General features: G+C 41.2%; 1 protein-coding gene across 3 annotated transcripts in view; it reads left to right on the top strand.

Annotated features, from left to right (window-relative positions):
- mfsd8 (major facilitator superfamily domain containing 8) overlaps positions 1–20,456 on the top strand; it is a 60,480-nt gene that overhangs the window by 10,011 nt on the left and 30,013 nt on the right. The window contains exons 2-5 of one of the 3 annotated variants that reach the window (XM_072256150.1): positions 6,482–6,573; positions 9,694–9,737; positions 11,276–11,516; positions 17,904–18,017. In XM_072256150.1, the coding sequence (XP_072112251.1) occupies positions 6,482–6,573; positions 9,694–9,737; positions 11,276–11,516; positions 17,904–18,017 (491 nt within the window). Of the gene's footprint in view, positions 1–6,481; positions 6,574–9,693; positions 9,738–11,275; positions 11,517–17,903; positions 18,018–20,456 lie in introns of those variants that run through there. The other 2 variants (XM_072256151.1, XM_072256152.1) reach the window with 2 other exon arrangements.

Below are 20,456 nucleotides of genomic sequence, written 5' to 3'. Positions count from 1 at the left end.
AACAAGTCCATTCTTTAGCCCAATCTTCATCTTCAATCTATCTCTCTCTCCTGAGTTTGTTCTTGTATCTGGTGAATATTCAGAAAATCTTGCACAAACTGCTCTGCTTTCTGGTAGTCATCAAAAAATCTTTTTTTCTCCACCAGGCAAAAAAAATCTTCAAAGTTGAAGGATAACGCAGTATAAATTGATAACCATGATCCCATAGGGTTTTTTCCACTGGATTAAACTTCTTCCTTTTCTTCAAAAGTTCATAACTTATATCAGGGTAGAAAAAAACTTTGTTCCCTTTAATTATCAATGGCCCTTTTCTATCTTTGGCAGCTCGAGCAGCTGCCTGTAGAATCCTTTCCTTGTCTTGAAATCTTAAGAATTTTATTAAAATCGATCGTGGATATTGGTCATCTTTTGGTTTTGGTCTTAGAGCTCTATGTGCCCGCTCAATTTCAATTGGTCGAGCCTCCTCTCCCATTTGCAAAACATCCGGGATCCATCTTTGAAAAAATTCTATTGGCTTTTCTCCCTCCATACCTTCTGTAAGACCAACAATTTTAATGTTATTACGTCTACTGAAATTTTCCAACATATCCACTTTCTCCAAGAGTCGGTTTCTTTCCGAGTTCCAAACAAGCAAATCATTTTCTGTTTTTTCCACTCTATCATTCATAAGCCCCATTTCTCTTTCCATCTTCTGAAGCATCTTTTCCATTATGTCCTGTTTTTCCATAACTTTATTATAGCACCTCTTCGTATCTCTAAGCTCTTCTCTTACTTTTCTTAATTCAGCCGTTGATTGCAATATAGCCTCTCTTATGTCTCTATCATCTCCTTTACTTCCACTCGCTTCCAATTCTTCCTCCTCTTCTTCATCTGTGTTCTCTGCAGAGTCCAATTCTGACTCTGAATCATTTTCAATTGCAGTGGGTGTCGGTTCTTGTAGTTTGCGTTGTGTCGATTTGCGCATGCGCTCTTCTTTGCGCATGCGCATTTCCGGTGTCTTCTTCAGAGAAACCGTTGCCACCGCCATTGCTCCCTGTTCTACCGAAGGAGATCCAACCTGAGTCCGAGGCTCCATCGTTGCAGTAGGCCCTTTTTTCTTCCCGTCTCGCGGCTGCTTCGCAACAGCAGACTTCTTTTGTTGCAGTTTAGGAGGCATATCGTAATGTAGTCTTACAAAGTTTATAAATAGTTTTGAGAGAATATTTACCAACTTTGTTTTATTTAAACGGTACTTTACTGATTTGTTGCGGGAGAGCGGGATTTACACGTCTCAATCCCACGTCATCACGCGACGCCCCCCCAAGAGATACTTAGGCCTTGATTAAGAAAAGTAAGGAGGTGCATCGCAGGTATAGGCAGATAGGAACAAACGAGGTACTATGAAATATAAGAAATGCAGGAGAACATTTAAGGAGGAATTCAGGAAGGCTAAAAGAAGGCATGAGGTTGCCTCAGTAGACAAGGTGAAGGAGAATCCTAAGGGATTCTACAGATATGTTCAGACCAAAAAATTTTAAGGGACAAAATTGGTCCCCTGGAAGATCAGAATGGTAATCTGTGTGTGGAGACAAAAGAGATGAGGGGTTTTTTTGTGTTTATTTGGGAGATGGACACAAAAGTCTATAGAGGTGAGGCAAAGCAAAAGAGGTTGTAGACTCTATACAGATTACAGAGGAGGTGGTGTTGCTGACTTAAGGCAAATCTCTAGGTCTTTACAAGGTGATCCTTCTGATTCTGTGGGAGGCAAGTGCAGAAATTGCGGTGGCTGTAGGGGAGATTTTTTTAACACCCTTAGTAACAAGTGAGGTACCAGAGGATTGGAGAATAACTAGTGTTGTTCTGCTGTTAGGAAAGGCTCTAAAAGTAAACCAGCAAATTATGAGCCAGTGATTCAGAAGGACCAGATATATGAGCATTTGGATGATTAGGGGTAGTCATCATGGTTGTGTGCGTGGTAGGTCATGTCTAACCAATCTTATAAAGTTTTTTTGAGGAAGTTACTAGGAAAGTTGATGAAGGCAAGGCGGATGATGTTGTCTACGTGAACTTTAGCAAAGCATTTTGACAAAGTCCCGCATACTTTATACTTTATTGTCACCAAACAATTGATACTAGAACGTACAATCATCACAGCGATATTTGATTCTGTGCTTCCCGCTCTTTGGATTACAAATCAATGCTAAATATTAAAAATTTAAATTATAAATCTTAAATAGAAAATAGAAAAATGGAAAGTAAGGTAGTGCAAAAAAAAACAAAGATGCAGGTCCGGATATTTGGAGGGTACGGCCTAGATCCGGGTCAGGATCCATTCTGCAGTCTTATCACAGTTGGAAAGAAGCTGTTCCCAAATCTGGCCGTATGAGTCTTCAAGCTTCTGAGCCTTCTCCCGAAGGGAAGAGGGACGAAAAGTGTGTTGGGTGGGTGGGTCGTGTCCTTGATTATCCTGGCAGCACTGCATCGACAGCGTGCAGTGTAAAGTGAGTCCAAGGACAGAAGGTTGGTTTGTGTGAGGTGCTGTGCCGTGTTCACGATCTTCTGCAGCTTCTTCCAGTCTTGGACAGGACAACTTCCATACCAGGTTGGGATGCACCCTAGAATAATGCTTTCGAGGTTGACCCGTAGGCTGTGGTTGATGTGTGCCATAACCAATCTCTCAAAGCACTTCATAGCAATTGATGTCAGAGCCACAGGTCGATAGTCATTCAGGCATTCCACCTTGCTCTTCTTCGGCACTGGGATTATCGTTGCCTTCTTAAAACACGAGGGGATCTTAGACTGAAGCAAGGAGCAGTTGAAGATGTCAGCAAACACTCCAGCTAGTCCCAGGACGCCATCTGGGCCTGTCGCCTTCCTTGGATTTGTCTTCAGGAAGGCCCTTCTAACGTCCTCGTCGGTGACGATGAATCTCGATGCCACCAGGTCTGGTTCATCCGGAGGGAGCAGGACGCTCCTCTTCTGTTCGAATCTTGCGTAGAATACGTTAAGTTCGTCAGGAAGATAAGCGCCACAGTTATTGATACTCCCAGCCTTTTCTTTGCGCCCAGTGATCTCATTTAGACCCTGCCATAGTCTATTGGCATCCCTCTGGTTAGCCTGGGCTTCCAACTTGGCTCGATATTGCCTCTTGATGCCCTTAATGGCTTTCCAGAGTTCACGCCTGGATTCCGTGTAGCGACTGGTATCCCTGGACGTAAAAGCTGCAGCTCTAGCCTTTAAAAGGGACTTGACCTCATAATTCATCCAAGGTTTCCGGCTAGGGAATACCCGGATCGTCTTGCAAGACATACAGTCCTCTGTGCATTTCCAAATAAAGTCCGTGACAGCTGAGGCATACTCATCGAGGTTAGCTGCCAAGTCCTTGAATACTAACCAGTCCACCGATTCAAAGCAGTCATGGAGGACCTCATCCATTTCCTCTGTTTAGCGTGACACTACCTTTGACGCTGTGACCTCCCGCTTCAGTTTCTGTTTGTAAGCCGGGAGGAGGAGTACGACCTGATGGTCCAATTTTCCGAAGTGAGGTCATGGGATGGAACGGTAGGGATCCTTGACTGCTGTGTAGCAGTGGTCAAGTGTACTCAGGCCTCTGGTGGGGCAGGAGACATGTTGGTATAACTTTGGCAGCGCCTTTCTGAGGTTGGCCTGGTTAAAGTCTCTGGCTGTAATGAGCAAAGCCTCCAGATACCTGGTCTCATGGGAGGTTGGTGAAGAAATTTTAGTTGCTCAGCATTCAAAATGAGGTGGTAAATTGGATCAGACGTCGACTTTGTGGGAGAAGGCAGATAGTGACAGTAGATAGTTGCCTCTTGGACTGGAGGTTTGTGACAAGTGGCGTACTGCAGGGATCAGTGCTGGTTCCATTTTTGTTTGTCATCAATATCAATGATCTGGATAATAATGTGGTTAACTGAATCATCAAGTTTGCAGATGACTCCAAGATTTGGAGTGCATTGGACAGTGAAGAGCACTATCAGAGCTTGCAGCATGATCTGGACCAGCTGGAAAAATGGGGTATGTGGTAATCTGCCTTAGTGACTATTGTCCAGTAGCACTTGTGTTCACTATGATGAAGTGCTTTGAGAGGTTGTTCATACAGCATAATACTCCTGCCTGAGGAGCAACTTGGATCTGCTCCAAATTTCTTCCTCCCCTTCCCTCATCTTCTTAATCTGACTTCTCCTCTTCCTTTCCAGTCCTGAAGAAGGGTCTCGTCCTGAAACGTTGACTGTTTACTCTTTTCCCCTAGATGCAGCCTGGCCTGCTGAGTTCCTCCAGCATTTAGCCTGTGCTGCTTTGGATCTGCTCCAATTTGCCTAACATCACAAGTCAACAGCAGATGCCATTTTATTGGCCTTTCACTCAGCTCTGGAACATCTGGAAAATTAAGATGCATATATCGGGGTGCCCTTCATTGTCTATAACTCAGCATTGAACAGTATTGTCCCCTCAAAACTCATCACTATGCTCCAAGACCTTTGTCTCTAAACACCCCTGTGTAACTGGATCCTTGATTTCCTCACTTGCAGACTGCAGTCAGTACAGATTGGCAACAGCACCTCCTCCACACTCACCATCAGCACAGGTGCACCACAAGGCTGTGTATTTAGCCCACTGCTTTACTCACTTTATGCGTATGATAGTGTGGCTAAGTACAGCACACACGTCCTATTTAAGTTTGCCGCTGACACCATTGTTGGCCAAATCAAAGCTGATGACAAATCGGCATATAGGAAGGAGATTATAATCTGGTTGAATGGTGCCACCACAAGAGTGACCTCTCACTCGATGTCAGCAAAACCAAAGAGATGATTAATGGCTACACGAGGAAGAAGCTAGAGGTCCGTGAACCAGTCTTCATTAAGGAATTGGAGGTGGAGAGGGTCAGTAGCCTTAATTCCCTGGTGCTACCAGATGACAGGATCTGTCTTGAGACCAGCACATAAAGGTCAATATGTCAAAACCTCTCTTTGCAACCCAATATGTCAAAAGCTCTCTTTACAACCCAATCTATCTGTGATGCTGCTTTCAAGGAATTATGGGTATTTCCAGATCTCTCCGTTCTACGTCACTCCTCAGTGCCCTACCGCTCGCCGTGTAATTGCTACTCTGGTTAGTCCTCCCAAACTGCAACACTTCACGTAAATTCCATTTGCCAGTTTTCAGCCTATTTTCCAACGGGCTGGATCCCGTTGCAAGCTTTGATAGCCTTCCTTGCGGTCCACTCCACCCTGATCTTGGTGTCATCTGCAACTTTGTTGATCCAGTTTACTATATAATCATCCAGATCGTTAATATAGATTCCAAACAGTAATGGACCCAGCACCGATCCCTGTGACACACCACTTGTTACAGACCTCCATTCAGAGAGGCAACCATCTACTACCACTCTGGCTTCTCCTACAAAACCACAGTGTAATCCAATTTACTACTTCATCTTGATTGAACCTTCTTGACCAACCTCCCACTCTGGAACTGGATTGTTTTCTCTGGAGCACTGGAGGCTGAAGAGAGATCTGATAGAATTTTATAAAATTATGAGAGACCAGGACGTGGTATGTAGTTGGTCTCTACTAGGACAGCACGGTAGTGTAATGCTTTACAGCACTAGCTGAAAGATCGGGGTTTAATTCCTGCCACTTTAGGAGTTTGTATGTTCTCCCCATGAATGTGTGGTTTTCCTCCAGGTGCCTTGGTTTTCTCCCACATTTCAAAGTCATGAGTTAGGGTTAGTAAATTGTGGGCATGCTATGTTGGTGCACAGTGGGCTACCCCCACCGTATCTCAGATTGTGTTGGACGTTGAAACAAAGAACACATTTTACCATGTGTTTCAATGTACATGTGACAAATAAAACTAACCTTTGTCTGTTCTAGGGTAGAAAAGTCAAATTCTAGAGGACATAGATTTAAGGAGAGTGGGGAAAAGTTTAAAGGAGAGATGTGGGCAGGTTTTTTTTTGCAGAACTTTGGGTGCTCTGGAACATGCTGTCATAGATGATGATGGAAACAGACATGATCGTGGAGTTTAGGGAGTACTTAGGTTCATGAATATGATATGAATGGAGAGATATGGATTATGTGTACGCTGAGAGGATTAGTTTCCTTTGATTGAAGCAAACACTGGGCTGAAGGGCCTGTTTCTGTGCTGTAATGTTCTGTGTTCTAATCCCATTAGTGCATTGATCTTCTATTTTGTTTTCCAATAATAGTTGAAGTAATTTGGTAAGAGTAATTGTGGATGTGCGATGAAACAATGTAATATATATCTAGACCTGCGTAATTTTGATACACTTTTTCTTCTGTTCTTTCCCACTGAACAGATCTGAGTGATGTATATCTATCGTTAGGCTGTTTTACTGAAATATAGGACTTCAAACAATCTGACGGTATTGCTTGTTTTAAATGCCATGCACAAAAGCTTAATTGCGTGAATAGCAAATTGATACTTAAAGATAAATAATGATTGGTTTATTTTGCAGTGAAGGCATGCCCGTTGAGTTGCTGCAGGAAAATCGAAGTCACTGGCGGTCAATCCGGGTCATGTACCTTACTATGTTCCTCAGCAGTTTAGGTGGGTGTTGCACTCAGAGATAACCACTCATCTAAAAATGAGGACTTTACTAGTTATGAAACTTTTTTTGTGGACTATACTCGAATAGAGTGATGGAAATTGCATTTAATTGATACGTATTTATATTCATCTCAACTTAGCAGAAACATATTGCTTCAAAGTTAGTTTCTCAAAAATCCATGAAATGATATTTCACTGTCAGTTTTTTTTCAAACAAGAGAAAATCTGAGATGCTGGCAATCCAAGCAAAGCACAGAAGATGCTGGAGGAACTTGGTAGGCCAGGCAGCATCTCCTGCAGAAGGGTCTTGGCCCGAAACATTGACTGTACACGTTTCCATAGATGCTGCCTGGCCTGCTGAGTTCATCTAGGATTTTGTCAGTTTGTTTTTGTTTTTTGTTATCCAACCATTTCCATTCTCATTTAAACAAAATTTCTCCTTTGCCCTTTTTCCAGACACTAACCTCACATCCGTGCTTTGTTATATGTGGAGCTTTCTGAGGGGAAACTGCAAACTAATAGTTATTTCTCCCCCCGACCTTCCTGCTTCAATTGTGGGATTCTGCTTGGTGTTTTGTCATTTTGCTTAATTATCAGTATTCCACTGTTATTAATTTTTTCATAAGTTTTAAACAGGACTTTAATTTTATCCACCATTTTGATTCATATAGCTTAAGTAGGAAGGTGGCATAGGGAAATAGGATTAGAAAAGAAGTTGTTACTGTGTCACTCTCAATCACTTCCTTGTAGCTTGTTCTAGACAGAAATGATGGAAGGCAGAAGTGTAGTTGCTTGCCTGCAAATTAACTTGTCAATAATAGTTGAAATAATGTTGGAAGGGAGGGTAATCATGAGTATCTGAACAAATTTGCTTGAAAGTATTTTTTCCATTTGAATAGATCTATGGGTAGCTGATCAATGCAAATGAGAGATAATTAATCAGTCGATGTTTCAGGCCAAAACCCTTCATCAGCACTGAATAAAAAGTGTGAGGAGTCAGGGCAAGAAGATAGGGAAGGGGAAGAAGAAGTACAAGGTGGTAGGTGATAGGTGAAACTGGGAGGGGTAGGAGAGGTGAAGTAAAGAACTATGAAGTTGATAGGTGAAAGAGGTAAAGGGCTGGAGAAGGGGAAATCTGATAGGAAAGGGTGGAGGACCATGGTTGAAAGGAGGAGGAGCACCAGAAGGAGGTAATGAGCAGGTAAGGAGATGAAGATGGGGAAGGGAGATGGGAATCAGGAATAGTGAAGGGGGAGGGGAGTAATTACTAGAAGTTTAAGAAATCTATGTTTATGCCACCAGGTTGGAGGCTACCCAGAAGGGATATAAGGTGTTGCTCCTCCAACCTGAGTTTGGCCTCATCACGGCAATAGAGAGGCCATGAGCTGACATGGCGGAATGAGAATCGGAAGTAGAATTGAAGTGAATGGGCACCGGGAGATCCCGCTTTTTCTGGCGGATAGAGCTTAGGTGTTTGGCAAAGTGGTCTCCCAATCTACATCGGGTCTCACAGATACACAGGAGGCCACACTGGGAGCACCAGCTATTGTAGATGACCCCAACACACTCACAGGTGAAGTGTCACCTCAACTGAAAGGACTGTTTGGGCCTGAATAGGACTGAGGGAGGAGGTGTAAGGGCAGGTATGGCAGTTTATCTACTGATACCTTTTATAAACCTACTGATTCTCACAGCTACCCGGACTATACCTCTTACCACCCTGTCACTTGTAAAAATGCCAGTCCCTTCTCTCAGTTCCTCTGTCTCTGCCGCATCTGCTCTCAGGATGAGGCCTGTCATTTCAGAACTAGTGAGATGTCCTTCTGCTTCAAAGAAAGGGGCTTTCCTTCCTCCACCATCAACACTGCCCTCATCCACATCTCTTCCATTTTGTGTATGTCTGCCATTACCTCATCTTCCCGCCACCCCACCAGGGATAGGGCTCCTCTTGTCTTTACCTACCACCCCAGTAGCCTCCATGTACAGCACATAATTCTCTGTTACATCCGCCATCTCCAACGGGATCCCAGCACCGAGCACATACTTCCCTCCCCCCCCCTTCCACTTCCTACTTTCCGTAGGGATCGCTCCCTACACGACTCCCTTGTCCATTCATCTTTCCCCACTGATCTCCCTCCTGGTACTTATCCTTGCAAGCAGAACAAGTGCCATACCTGCCCCTCCACCTCTTTCTTAATACCATTCAGGGACCCTAACAGTCCTTCTAGGTGAGGTGACACTTCACCTGTGGGTCTGTTGAGGTCATCTACTGTATCCAGTGCTTCTAGTGTGGCCTCTTGTATATTGATGAGACCCGACGTAGATTGGGAGATAGCTTCACTGGGCATCTATGCTTGTCTGCCAGAAAAAGCAGGATCTCCCGGTGGCCACCCATTTCAATTCTACTTCCCATTCCCTTTCCAACATGTCAGTCCATGGCCTCCTCTGCTGCTGCGATGAGGCCACACTCAGGTTGGAGAAGTAACACTTTATATTCAGTCTGGGTAGCCTCCACCTTGATGGCGTGAACATTGATTTTTTTTTTCGAACTTCTGGTAATTCTACCCCCCCCCCCCCCCACCATTCCCCATTCCGGTTTCCCTCTCTTCTTACCCGCTCATCTCCCCAATTCTTCCATGGTCTTCTACCCTCTCCCATCAGATTTCCCCTCTCCAGTCCTTTTTCTCTTTCACCTATCAACTTCCCAACTCTAGTTCACCTGTCCCTCTCTCCCAGTTTCTTCTATCGCCTATCACCTTGTACTTCTTCCCCTCCTCTCACCTTTTGCTCTAACTTCTCATCCTTTTTTCCAGTTCTGTTGAAGGGTCTCAGACCAAAATGTTGCCTGTTTACTCTTTTCCATAGATGCTGCCTGGCCTGTTGAGTTCCTCCAGTATTTTGTGTATGTTGCTTAGAATTCCAGCATCTGCAGGTTTTCTCATCTGAGGGATAAGTAAGTTGTTTTTGTAAAATCAAGGTGGAGATCTTCTTAAAAAAAAAATGTATAACTTGAGATGCAAAGTAAAAGGATTACAGTGATTACTTATCATTTGTTGAAGCGTATTGTGCTGGGAAAAACGCTGTGCTGGCTCTGTGTGGTAAATAATACTTTTCCTGCAGGTTTCTCGATTGTAGTCTCTTCAATTTGGCCATTTCTGCAAAAGGTTTGTGGTTTTTTTTCTTAATTATCTTGCTTTAAAGGAATACTTTTGTAGGGGTGTTTAAAATTGATTTCATTGGTCTTTAAGGTTACTTATGTCACGAGGCATTTTCCTTTATCAATCAACATGATGATCCCACCGCAGTGAATAATGAATACTACCTGATAATAAATAATGAGAATTAAAAGTAAATGGTGATAGAATATTAATGCTAGGCTACCCAGATTATATGACTATTATTAAACAATTGTTTAATCAAACAAAGGATGTGAGATAGATGGGAAGATATTTGGAATCATTAACATGATTAAGGTTAATTATTTTTTGATGTGCTTTGAGTTATTTAGACTCTGTTGATCCCATGACTATACAGTACTGAATAAAATAGATTGCCATAGCTGCATTGCTCCATATCTGTTTCAGAATAGGTCAGTTTAAGGAATTATGTAATATCCTTACCTCTAAACTGGAAGATTAAGGAGTCAAGCATCCCTCTAGTTGTGAGTGAACACTGCACAGTTGGAACTGCTGTCTTTTGAATCAGGCAGTAATTGATGTTTAATTGGCTGCCATTTTTTCATATATTGTTAGAGCAGCTGTAATTCTAGAAGTACTTAATTGACTGAAAAAATGCCTCAAGATATCCTGAAGTCAGAAAGAATTCTATAAATCTCGGCCATTGTCTTTTATTGCCTTTGATGTATCTCCCCTATTTTCTGATAGATTTGTCTTATAAGTGGTAATATATCAATGCTTCCTTTAACAAAAATTGATATGTGGCCAGTCATATTTCATTGATTATATGAAAACGTGCTGTGATTTTTCCAGAAACAAAATATTTGCAACTGAATGCTTAAGATTGGATAATTTAATTGAGGAATACAGTAAACACTTGTTTAACTGATATTTAAGCATCTGGAATTCTCAAACAGCCTGCGAAAATTTTTAAGAGTATTAAGCAATTTCCAACTAAATTACAGTGCAAGACATTGTTATTTAAAGGAGGAAGGAGATTACATTGTTCTGCAATTTATTTTAAGGTTTATGCATAGATTATTATTGTGTACCACAGCTGAGTCCTATGCATAAAATACAAGTTTGGGGTAATCTACAATAATGATTTTTTTGAGCAATTATGCAGCTCTCATATTCATGCAACAGCATCCCATCGAAGGCTGAGAATGCACTGTATTTATAAAAGAAGGCGTTTGATTTTTGTAGTGGGGTTTTTAAAGCATTAGTTTATTGCTCTTTAACATTCCATATAGAGGCATTTTCCTTCCCACTGTGACAACCCTGCTACTGTGAATGAATGAGGAATATTTTTAGATGATAAATTAGATTGAGGATTAAATATATAGAGTTAGGACATTAATGGTAGACTACCCATATTAGAGGACAATTATTAAACAATTGTTTAAAGAAGTAGATGATTTTGGGATGATGGGAGGATGTTTAATAGTTAAAGCCAATTAATTTGGGCATGATTTGAGTTATTCACACAGAGTTGGTAATCATAGCCATGTGCTTTTTGTTTGTAGGTGGATAAGACTGCAGATGCAACTTTTCTTGGATGGGTTATTGCAGTTTACAGCTTGGGGCAGATGATTGCATCTATACTGTTTGGTGCATGGTCCAATTACAGGCCAAGAAGGGAACCTCTTATTATCTCAATTTTGATTAATGTAGCAGCAAACATACTGTATGGCTATGCACATGCCCCACCATCGCATAATAAGTACTATATGCTGCTTGCACGAGCACTTGTTGGATTTGGAGCAGGTAAGACCCATTTCACGTGAAAGCTCTTAGTAATTGTACACTAAATATAAGCAAAATGGACAAATTATATGGTAAAGACTTTTAATTGCAGTTGTGTGCTTATATTTGAGTTGTGGATATTTAAGACAAAAATACATGTAACTAACATGGTAAATGTTAGGAAAATTTGTTTGACTTTAGCATGACCTTGAATCCATGTGTTTAATACAGCCTGATTGTCGTGTTAACGTTTTTCCATGTGTAACTACCATGACACTTATCTCTCCTTATGAGCAATCTCTGTGCAACTCTTGAGTTGTTATTCCCCAATAATTGATCTTCTGAGATAACCCTGGTTTCAGTGTTGTAGATAATTTTTGAAACAGAATTTCTTCATGAAACTCGCAGTACAAGTTCTCAACAGATGATAGAAGTACAGTGGATGTCATTAACTGGACCACATCGGGACCAGTACATTTTTGCCCAGTTAAGCGGCTGCCCCAATTAGCTGAAGTTTTGTGGATATGATTTTAAAAAAAGACGAACTACCATTTAACTGAGTAACAAATTGCGTATTTAAATAAAATAATGAACAAATTAGAACATTATCAATTTGACTACAGTACCGTAAAACTGTAGTTTCTAATAGTTATTGTTGGAAGAATTCATCCTTTTTATGCTGCTGTGTTTTATTGACAGTAAATTAACAAAATCAGCATAAACAACTAGTGCAGATAATGGACTACCTTCATACAATGCATTCAATGATTACATCCTCCCAAATCTTCATTCTACATTCAAGATGATTACTGATACTGTTGGATCTATCTCATTTTCTGATCCCTGGGGTTCTTCTGGGAGTCAGGAATGACTGACAGTCTTAATTCTAATGATAGTTTATTTTAGAGTCCAAACAAACGTACTAACAAACACTAAGCAAACTAAATAAAGAGCTGAGAAACAATGCCTGGATGAATGATTGTGAAGGTAAAAGGAATAAAGATGGTGCCTCTGAAAAATCCATCACTTTTATAGATAAGATAAGAAATTCCTTAGATAGGAATAAACTAGTTAGTAGGCTACATAATTAAACAATTACATCACATGGGGAATGTGCTAATACTTAGCCAATGGAAAATGAGAAAGGCGATAAACTGTTAGTTTAGCTGTTTTAACATTTTCTGCCAGTGAGCAAGGATAACCCACCACATACCGTGAGAAATACATGGGTTTGTTAAAAAGTACAAATCTTATAAAAGTATTAAAAAAAACAATGGTTTCCAGCAATACCTTCAAATTCTTTGTAGTTTTTAACTTGTTGAAGTAGTGACTTTGGTACTCCCCATTATGCTGCTGGTGTTTAGGGCACCAATGAAGGCCTTCCATCTCTAGCGGTGTTCAGGGATTCCATCACTGTGTCATTAGCTTCCTCTCGGTTTTCACTGCTGTCAGCCATTCAAGTCCCTGGTAGAGACTCAGAAATACCGTCACACTCAGTTGTAGAAGGATTCTACGTTGCTGTTTTGTTTTACTGGTCAGGGTTGTTAGCCATGAGCTGAAGCCCCGAACTTGGAGGACCGGTTCTCTCTTAGTCTGGCCTCTACCCTTTGATCTGTTTGGCATGGATGATCCTACCAAGAATCAAAACATAGCTCTCCGGGTCATTGAGACATGCACAAACTCCAAATCATGACATGGTTATGGTCCTCTTGGAGGTGAAGTAGTGAAATCACTTCTTCTCACCTGCAGCTGTTTCTGGCATTTCCAAGCTTGAAACCTCTGTGAGCAAAACATTCCTGAATTGTCTTACTGTTTTATTTATCGCCAACTATCAGTGACAAAGATCACTGTTGTTTGAACAGAAACACTGGCAAATGATATTCAAGCTGTTCTCTGTAAGCATGGTGTAATGTTTAATGGCCACACAGGTGAACATAACAAGGTGCCACACCTGAGGCTGCTTACCAAATTAAGAGCCCATGATATTACAGGAAAGTTACTGACATGGTTAGAGCATTGGTTGATTAGTAGGACGCATCATGTGGGAATAAAAGGGTCCTATGCACTCAAGCATAGACCCATAAATGCTGTTGTATTACAGAGTGGCCCATTGGAGCAATACCTCTTCAGATTTGAACTGAATACTTTAATATGTAATCTCAAGTGCATTTTCCATGCTGAAGGTCAGCAAAATAATATCACTTTAGTAATCTGCAGTTAGATATGAGCTGTTAAACTTATTTCTTGTAGAAACACAACCAAGAAATTTAAACTTCCTCATTTCTGGAAATGTTTTATGCTATCTGCATGAGAATGATGAATTTCAAGTTTTCCCAGATACTGACCTCACACAAACGTGAAAAGGTGGGCGGCCATTAAGATTTCAGCTACCTTGAAATACACAAGCTCATGGATTGAAGTTGATGGCAAAAAGACATTATGATCTGGAATCATAAATGATACATGCATGGGGGGGGGTTGAGGAGGGAGGAGGGTGTGGTGAGGTCAAAGAATTGCAGATTTTAGTGTTGGGATCAGTCAAACCTGCAAATAAATCTTTTAATATTGGGTTGCAAGTAAATACTAAGCCCCAGGGAAGTAACTGACCAATCATATTCATAAAAACTTCACTAATGTGGATATTATTATTTTCTACTACATTGGATTCCAGTTAATTGGGGCAGCTACATATTCAAGACAACTCTTAATAAAAAAAAATGAGAAAATAGCAGAAATTCCTTTGTTTATTTAGGACACTATGTCATTCACTTCGGACAGGAGACCATTGCTGAAGTTTCTAACTAGCATGTCCATAAGACATAGGAGCAGAATTAGGCCATCTGGCCCATTGAGTCTACTCCACCATTCAATCATGGTTGATCCTTTCTTTTTCTCCTCCTCAACCCCAGTTCCCGGCCTTCTCCCCGTAAGCTTTGATGCCATGTCCAATCAAGAACCTATCAATCTCTGCCTTAAATACACCCAATGACCTGGCCTCCACAGCTGCATGTGGCAACAAATTCACCACTCTTTGGCAAAAGAAATTTCTCCGCATCTCTGTTTTGAAAGGGCCTCTATCCTGAGGCTGTACCCTCTTGTCCTAAACTCTCCCACCATGAGAAACATCCTTTCCACATCTACTCTGTCTAGACGTTTCAACATTCAAAAGGTTTCAAAGAGATTCCGCCCCCCCCCCCACTTATCCTTCTGAATTCCAGCGAGTACAGACCCATCAAACGTTCCTTGGATGATAACCCTTTCATTCCTGGAATCATCCTTGTGAACCTCCTCTGGACCCTCTCCCAATGCTAACACATCTTTTCTAAGATGAGGGGCCCCAAAACTGTTCAGAATACTCAAGGTGATGCCTGACCAGTGCCTTATAAAGCCTCAGCATCACATCCTTGCTCTTGTATTCTAGACCTCTTGAAACGAATGCTAACATGGCATTTGCACCCTCACCACCAATTCGACCTGCAACTTAACCTTCAAGGTTGTTTCTGCACAAGGACTTCCAAGTCCCTCTGCACCTCAGATTCCTGGATTTTCTCCCCGTTTAGAAAATAGTCCGCACATTTATTTCTACTACCAAAGTGCATGACTATGCATTTTCCACCATTGTATTTCATTGCCCATTCTCCTAATCTAAGTCCTTCTGCATCCTACCTGTGCCGTCAACACTTCCTGCCCCTCCACCAATCTTCGTATCATCTGCAAACTTGACAACAAAGTCATCTATTCCATCATCTAAACCATATATATATACAGCAAAAAAAGGGTGGTCCCAACACCGACTCCTGTGGAACACCACCAGTTACTGGCAGCCAACTGGTGCATGAAAAGGGGACGTGCATTTTGTCATTTGAGTGCAATGATGGCAGTGATAGGCTCTGTACAAAATCAGGACTCTGTTGTTTGCATGAGGGTCTGGATCTTCCACCTAACTAGGGAACGAATGGCTGGTACATTTTGGGTTACAGGCTTCCCCCGCCATCTGAAGGTAGAGCATTCCTGTGAAACGGTTTGTAAGCCGGAATGTCGTAAAGCGAAGAAGCAATTATCATTTACTTAGATGGGAAAATTTTGTGAGTGTTCGCAGACCCAAAAATAACCTACCAAATCATGCCAAATAACACATAAAACCTAAAATAACAGTAACATATAGTAAAAGCAGGAATGATATGATAAATACCCAGCTTATATAAAGTAGAAATACTTTTCCACAATCATTACTGAACTGTTCTCCATAGCGAAAATCTCACGCAAGCGCCCTCGGCAAAAACACGGTGCAAGCACTCTCCAGTAACCTTTAAGCTATGAAGCTGCCAAATCATACCAAATAACACGTAAAAATACACAGCCGATATAAAGTAGAAATAATGTATGTACAGTGTAGTATCACTTACCGGAATTGGGAAGACAGCGCCGAGCACACTGATGATGGTGTGTTAGGCTGAGTCGCAGGTTGGGGTGATGCAGTGGCCCCCACCCTCCAGGCCGTTGACTGATACATTGCCGCGAAGCAGGGGTCCAGCGGTAGCCCGGAGGCACACAGCACATCTTTAAGAAAAAAGCCGAAATGAACATGTTAATTAATTAGGTGCTGCCTGGCACGTAATTGTCGGCCCAGATCAGTGCCGATTGCCGATTGCATTACCTCTGATTGGGGCCAACAATTACGTGTTGGGCAGCACCTAATTAATTAGCATGTTTATTTTGGCTTTTTTCTTAAAGATGTGCTGTGTGTCTTCCGGCTACTGCTGCACTCTCCGCAAATCAGTATCTGTCCGCGGCCTGGGTGTTGGGGTGGTGGGACACTGGGGTGTCATCTGGTCGTCTGTTTCCATTGGGGCAGGCAGCTCATCTTCTCCTATGACTGCCCGCCTCGATGTCGAAGGTCGAGGTTCGTCGTCTGCTGTGGCTGATGTGGAAGGCTTGCTTGACTGCTGAGCCTCGCGCATTTTTCTATCATACAGTTCTTTGTAAGCACCCAAACCATCCTGCAAATATCCCCTAAACTGATGTACCCTTTCAAAATTAAAGTTGTACTTTATCATTACTCATTTGGTTTCGATTGTTATCCTTTCCTCTTATTGCATCAGCTCTTCATCTATCAATTCTTGGTCATGGGATGCCAAAACCTCTTCAACATCATCTTCGTCAGCTTCCACAAGCCAAACCCACTTTGTCCTTACTTCGTTCACCACGATCAAAACGCTTAATTATGTCTAGTTTTACGCTAAGTGTAACACCTTTACGAGCTCTCTTAGGCTTTTCCGATACCTTAGAACTCATCTTGCTAACGGTTGCTCACAGGCACGTGTTTAAGCAATGCTGGCGAGAATGCAATTCCAAATCCGGGGGAGAGCGGCGCTCGGGGTGCGCGCTGCCTTTTATCGCGCGCTGAATTTTTTTTCGTAACAGTGAAAACACCTTCTGAAAGCGAAAACAGGGTACTAATGTAGGTCTTTCGTAACAATGAGGTTTCATAAAGCGAACATTCGAAAAGTGGGGGACACCTGTTTGTGCCTAAGACAGTACTCAGTGTGTCTATGTATGTATGCATATATACATATGTTTTACTGCTGATCTTCATTTAAATTGTTTGTTTTTAAAATAAATTTGTATTCTTTTTTTTGTTTGGGAAATCTTCAAACAATTGTTATATTCTGGGTCCAAAAAGACAGGTTAGTTTTTGGCCTGATTTGCTTAAAATTTCAAATTATTTTAAACTTTCCTGATAAAATTGTGTAACCATTACTTTTTATAGCATTAGCTAGTCAGTGGAATTAACTTTCATTGGAAGAGCTGGATTATAGTAATAGCATTCATTAACTTTATAGATTTCCTATATTTGTAGTCACACCATAATGTATTTGCATTAGTCAATAAAATAAGGTAGATGTCAGTTATATGTTTATATGTTCCAAATAGGTCTATAACTGTGTTAGTACATTTCTCTGTGTTGGAGGTGAAATAGTATATGGAAACTCACTAGAGCAGTACTTCTGGATGTTTGATGGAATTTGATCTGTTTATACATGGATAAAAAGCAAATAGTTTTGATGAAAATATTAAGTGCAGTCTAATCGTAACTATGTTGCGAGGGAACTAAAACAGATTTCATATACTTCAAGTTAATACATATCAGAATGTGTTGAGGGCCAAGATTTGAGTCGCATCTCTATTGTTTAATGTGGGAATTACAGTTATTTTGGTTCATTTACAACATTAGTGGTATAATATCAGTCTTACTAAATACATACACATCTTTTGGAATCATCACAGATTTTAAACATCTGGATACTCTAAAACAGCTAGTAATTGATGAAATAAGATTTCTGTTTTTGTGATTTCTGTATATCTAATGTATGTTTTAAAATTAAATGAAGTTATGCTTTTTTTAAGGAAATGTGGCTGTGGTACGGTCATATGTTGCTGGTGCAACATCACTTCAGGAAAGGAACAGTGCAATGGCTAATATAAGTGCTTGTCAAGCTCTGGGATTTATACTAGGACCAGGTAACAAAAATACATTACTGACAATATTTATGTTTGAAAGCATTTTTGTGTTTCTTGGTTGTGAGTTTTTATTTCAGTTATCTATTTTGTTTTTTGTCATTTGGCTGAATTGTTAACTTTAAACCTCATTGTGAGGTTGATTGTCCCTCTGCGAATTGGAAATAGAAGTATTAAGGAGCCATTTAGTTCTTATTGCCACAGGAAATGGAATAAGTGGATTTAATCTGCTATGATAAATCCATTTCATGTTCTGGGTGATTAAAAATGATTGTTGAAAAACTATCAATTCCCACATTACTGTTTTTAAAAAACACAAAATCACACCTGAGATCTGGGTGAAAGTCAAAGAAACTGATGGGGCTGTGTGTGCAAGTCACAGATTGATAATGTTGTTAATAATATTGAAAAATATCAATAATAGTTAATAATTCTAATAGGGTGGAATATGTGCTGTGGCCCACATGTTACTTCATAAGCATGGATTTTCTAAAAACCAAAGGCCCCCCTGTTTATGGTTAAGAGTTGCGCTAGGTTTACGGGGAGAACATGACCCAGTAGTAAAGGGAATGGAAGAGAATAGGGAAGAATCATTATTCATTTCTTGTTGGGGGAGGACCATGCTTTGGCTGGTAGATGCAAAGGAGAGGGAGAGCTTGCAATAGATGTAAAAAAGATTGAAGTGTGAAAGTGGGGAAGAGAATCTTGTAGGTCTACCAGAGGGGAAACACTATGGCCTTTTTTTCTAACAGAGATTTTTGGAGGAACTCAGCAAGTCAGGCAGCATCTATGGAGGGGAATAAACAGATAACATTTTGAGTTGAGTCTCTTTTGAGGCTGTTAATTTCCCTTCATAGATGCTGCCTGACTTGCTGAGCTCCTTCAGGGGTGTTCGTGTGTGTGTGTTCATGTTCGAGATTTCCAGCATCTGCAGACTCTCTTGTGTTTATCACCAATTTCCCTTCTGGATTTTCCCCCTCATCTTTTGAAGGTGGAACATCTTTTACCATCCTTTCGGCAATGTGTAGCCTTTCATTGGAAGAAGTTGCCATAATTACATTTTCCTTTGCTCTGTAAATATATTGTTTCTGAATAAGTTGTATGATATGACTGTTTGACTTCAATGACTTAACCCACCACAGGTGATGTGTTCTTATTTATAGGCATAATTGCATCAGTGCAGTCAAATGCTACAATTATTTATGCTTTATAATGTCTTAATGTAAATAGATTCCAAATTACTCATCACCTCATTACACTGGTAGTTCAGAATGGAAGGGCTGTGTTATATAGAGAGGCTGATTGTGTGCAGAGGAAGAAGTAGTCTCAGTAATTTAAAGTCCTATTGAGAACATATACGTGTACATATACATACGTGTACATATACATACACACACATATATACATGTAGATTGGTTGAATGTCCATAAAGAGACTCCAGGCAGAGGAGTGTCTGTACATAAGGTGACTGACAGTGATAATAAAATAGCGGTGGAGTTAGTGGGTGGAGATGTTGATCAGCCTTGCTGCTTGGGGAAAGTAACTGTTTTTGAGTCTAGTAGTCTTGATGTGAATGTAGTGTAGCCTCCTCCCTGACTGGAGTGGGGCAAACAGGCCACAAGCAGAGTGTGGGATCCTTTATGATATTGCTGACCTTTTTCTGGCACCTTTCTATATATGCGTCCTTGATGGCAGATAGGCTGGTATTTGTGATGCATTGGGCAGTTTTGACTACCTGTTGTAGAACCTCCCTGTCTGCTGCAGTGCAGTTTCCATACCATGCAGTCATGCAGCATGTTAGGATGCTCTCTACTGCACATCTGTAGAATGACGTGAGGATAGATATGCATAATCCAGCTCTTTTCAGCTTCCTCAGAAAGTAGAGATGCTGGTGAGGTTTCTTCATTGTGTAGGATGTGTCCTGGGACCATGAGAGGTTGTACAGGAGTTTGAAATGGCCCACAGTTTCCACTGCTGTGCCACTGATATAAGGAGGGGTGTGAATAATGCAAGTTCTAAAGTTGGTAATCATCTCTTTTGTCTTGTTGACTTCAAGGAAGAGATTATTTGCCTGGCACCAGGCTCAAGCTCTTCCACCTCCCCTCTGCAGGCCATCTCATCGTTGTTGATGATGAGCCCCACCACAGTTGTGTCATTGGCAAACTTGACAATATGATACTCGGGTGTTTGGTCATGCAGTCATGTGTGAGCAGAGTATACAATGGAGTCAGCAACACTGACTGGGTCACCCATGTTCAGGATGATGGGGAGGGAGGAGCAGTTGTGCATCCTGACTATCTGAGGTCTATTGGTTAGGAAGTCCAACATCCAGTTGCACAGTGGTGTCTTTAGACCAAGGCATAGAAATTTGTTCTTCAAGGTCTGTGGGGCAATGCTGTTAAACGCTGAACTGAAATCTAGAAACAGCTTTCTGACATTAGT

This window comes from Mobula birostris, chromosome 4, assembly GCF_030028105.1.
Source record: "Mobula birostris isolate sMobBir1 chromosome 4, sMobBir1.hap1, whole genome shotgun sequence".
Taxonomy (NCBI): Eukaryota; Metazoa; Chordata; class Chondrichthyes; order Myliobatiformes; family Myliobatidae; genus Mobula; species Mobula birostris.
This window is presented reverse-complemented; position numbering and strand designations above follow the sequence as displayed.